Here is a 3,717-nt window from a genome sequence, read left to right on the forward strand (position 1 = left end):
GACCTAATATATATTATACGATAATGCTATAATATTATATTATTTGTTATCATCATGCACTATGCCACATGAATTTGTTGCGTATTAGTTTCGTCCCCACCATTTTTTCCTCGACCATCTCCATGCTGATAAATATCCATTTATATGCATGGATAAGAATTGTAATATACATCATTGTATAAATCATAGCAATTGTAGATATCTGTTTAATAATGCAAACAATGTACCCTCCTGATTTCGTTGTTAATTCTATGTACGTGAGATACATTGATTGATATTCATTGATCATTGATATCTGGATTGTTAATTGATAAATTCATAAATCAAAATTTCATAATTTATACCTTATAATAGAATCAACACATCTACATTCTACATTATTCTATTAGTATTATATTATTACACACATATATATTATTTGTGTGTTATTTGTATATATGCATATTTAACAATACAATCGATGCACGGTTCTGGTCTGTTCGGCCCTTTAATTAATTTTGTTATAGCTACAAACCCTAACAGCTGCTTCCATTCAATAATTCCATCTACTTCTTTGACTTTGCCGTTGTTCTCTCCTATTCCCTTTAATAAAAAAAGAGCATTATCCAATTCCTTCTCGCTTCAATTTTGCTTATTCATCTTTTGCCGTTCAACCTCATTTGCTCGCATGGTGGTTTCCTTCTAACAAAAGGTGAGTTGCTAATCTTTTCTTCTGCATTTTCAATATCTTTTTCGTGGTTAATGGTTATCATCGGCCAAAAAAGCTAATTTTGATTTTCTTCCCGGTGGTTATCCATTCATTTGCCCACGAGATTGGTGCTCCTTTCGGTTAGTTTTCTTCTGCACCCTCCCACAAGCGTCGTCTCCGTCTTGCTGGGTCACTCTTGATTGCCTGTTTCATACTGGGTACGTTGGAAACCTGACCTTTGCTTTTCAAGAACTCAATCGTTCATTTCCTGTGTTGTTCGTGACTGCCACTATTTTCCTGGCTAATGGGGTGACTTCTCCTTTTGCTCTGCCCGTTATATGCATAAGGAACATGTCTAACTTATTCCTCTCAGTAGTTGCACGCAGATGCATTTTTTTCTGTTTGGACTTCTGCTTGGTGCGTCACTTTCTTCCGTCCCATAAGCGTATGATTCAGATTTTATGATATGTGATTGAATTAAAAAATCATTGTAGTAACCATAAATTTTGCTTCCAGGCCACGGTTGCTCTTCCCCCAGCTTTTTACCGTGAATTTCGTTCTGAACTGCTAGATGAGGTTAGGTTTGTCGATTCCTCTGGCCGTCGGTTTACCATGCTGCTCCACAAGACTCCTGCTCTTTGCCTGATAGTGGCAGGGTTTCCACAATTAATTAGCCTTTACCATTAAGGGAAGATGCTGGTTCTTTATGGCCTACGTGGGTGATGCTGAGTTCCTTATGTTCCATGTGCTAGAGGTGAATGCGCGCCTCCCAGATGCCGGAGTTTCACCCGTGTATCCTTTAGCCGTACATGAACTATTAGGGAATGCTTGTAGCAATCTTGCTGCTTATTTTGTGCCCGCTTTGTCTCAGGACGAGGATTTCTTGCTACCACATTCAATCCACTCTAATTTGCCATCAGTAATATATCCCATGGGTGATACATACACCATCCAGTTCGCCTCGACCATACAAAATCTGCCCATGCTTTCGTTGCTTCTGGATATTTATTTCACTTTTGCTACTGATTATGATGCCAAACCCCTTGACTATCGCGCCTTTGCTTCAATGCTTGGCCATTACTCAAATTTCTGCCCCGGAGCACTTCACAGCTTGCTCCCAAACCGTGAGGCTGTTGTTGTCGACAAACTGATTTCAAAATACCAAGCTGCCGAGTATATTTTGGTAAGGATTTATTCAGCCCTTCGATGCATCCGTGTTTGGTTGATGTGGGTTTTTCGTCCTTAATGTCTACATGTACGTAGTAACAGCATCTAAGTCACTCTAAGACCATTTTCTCTCATTTGTTTTGTAGACCCTCCCAATCAGTTTTGTTCAAAGGGCCTTTGGGATTAAACCTGATCAAGTCGACGTTGTCGATGATGCTGGTGTGTGTTACAAGGTCCACATTCGCTCGAAGCCAAGTTGGCCTCGAGAGTGCTATTTCGCTAAGCGGTGGAGGCCTTTTAGTCAGCACCACATGCTGCGTACCGGAAGTGCCATTAGGCTAATGGTTTATTCCTTTAAGAACTGGCGTGTGCATTGTCATGTCCTATGTATTTGATGCCTTGTTCCCTGAAGCCGAAAACTGTGCTCCCACCATCAAATATCGAACTTGGTGTTTCATCAATGTGCAATATGCATTTTATTATGTGCTGTGGGTTAACCCATTAAATTAGCAAACTTTAGATTTACTATCCGGATATTGCTAAGATAAATTTAATCATATTCAGTCAGAAGTTCTTTCGTTCTTTAATACAAACTCTTGGACAATGCTGTCTATATAATTGAATAGGATTCTGCTGCGTTACTCATGACAAAATTTTATTTTTTTTATCCCCATTCATATAATAGCCACTATGTTATACTTTATTATAGGATTTAGGATCGCACTGCCGCACCCATTGGGTTTATCAGAGATGACTCCCCATGATGGTTTGGGAAAAATTAGTTCTCTGATACTACTGACAACTTTAGATTCCTTTTAAGTAATGTTATATCCATCTTGCATTAAAGAATTATTTTCCCTTTTTAAATCACCCATTAACCAAAGGTTTAGTCTTTTTATATTAAACTTTGCCTTCAAAAAACCATTTAACCAATTAGTTTTTAATTCATTTGGTTCCATTATTTTACACCATTAAATAGTTGTTGTTGTATTTTCATATTACAAAACCTTTTACTAATATGTCTATTATTTAGTTTATACCTAGAAAATTTTTTGTTTTTTCAATAATGTTTTTTTGGGTGGTCTGTATGCATTATTGTTACATGACATAAAAAAGCCTTCATGCTTCTTTCTTCCCATAACAATGCCTATACATTAATTCTTCTACACATTATCAGGGGTCAGATCTCTTTAATGCAGTGTTATAATGACGTTTATGGATATTATCGAATGAGTTGTATAATGGTTAAAAAAAATACCCCCACATCTTCGCTATGTTGCAATTTATCCAATATTTTTTTTTCGTATGAATCTATCCACACGTTGTTATTGTCATTGCTATTAACTTCCCCTATTGGCACATGAGCAGCCATTTTTGACTAACTCAATAAGTTTTCATCCATTCCTCCCTTTAACCTAAAACGGTCAAATCCTTTTAACTTGTGACCTTTGTTGTCTATGGATCAATTCTTTTCCTCTGTGGCATGCTCAGTTCAATTAAAAGCATCAAACACGAGCTTTGATTATTCGGTTGGGTAACGCCTTTTCCGCAAGCTATTCAGCCCCAAACTTATTTATAGGTTATTTGTTATATAGTATTTATTATTCGTCAATTATTTAGCTTTTTATTTAGTTCGTTTCTTAATTAATTGGTTTTTACTCTAATATTTAATTATCTTTTTTTCCTGGATTTAACACTTAAGTGAATCTTCATTTGGCATTTAATTAGTAATTAGTTATTAGTTATATTTGTTATTGTTATACTAATACTTGTGGTCATAGTTCTAATAACACGAATATTATAATAACAACCGTCTAATAACACTCATATTATAATATTATAATAACAACCGTCTAATATAA

The 3,717-nt window shown here is 36.1% G+C and overlaps 1 protein-coding gene across 1 annotated transcript; it reads left to right on the top strand.

Moving 5' to 3' along the window:
• LOC107608425 lies at window positions 483-2,422 on the top strand. The gene is made up of 4 exons (XM_021106459.1): window positions 483-691; window positions 813-906; window positions 1,205-1,871; window positions 2,002-2,422. Exons 3-4 carry the CDS (start codon window positions 1,395-1,397, stop codon window positions 2,248-2,250), a joined length of 726 nt encoding a protein of 241 aa, XP_020962118.1. The 5' UTR covers window positions 483-691; window positions 813-906; window positions 1,205-1,394; the 3' UTR covers window positions 2,251-2,422.

This window comes from Arachis ipaensis, chromosome B07 (assembly GCF_000816755.2).
Source record: "Arachis ipaensis cultivar K30076 chromosome B07, Araip1.1, whole genome shotgun sequence".
NCBI classification, from domain to species: Eukaryota; Viridiplantae; Streptophyta; class Magnoliopsida; order Fabales; family Fabaceae; genus Arachis; species Arachis ipaensis.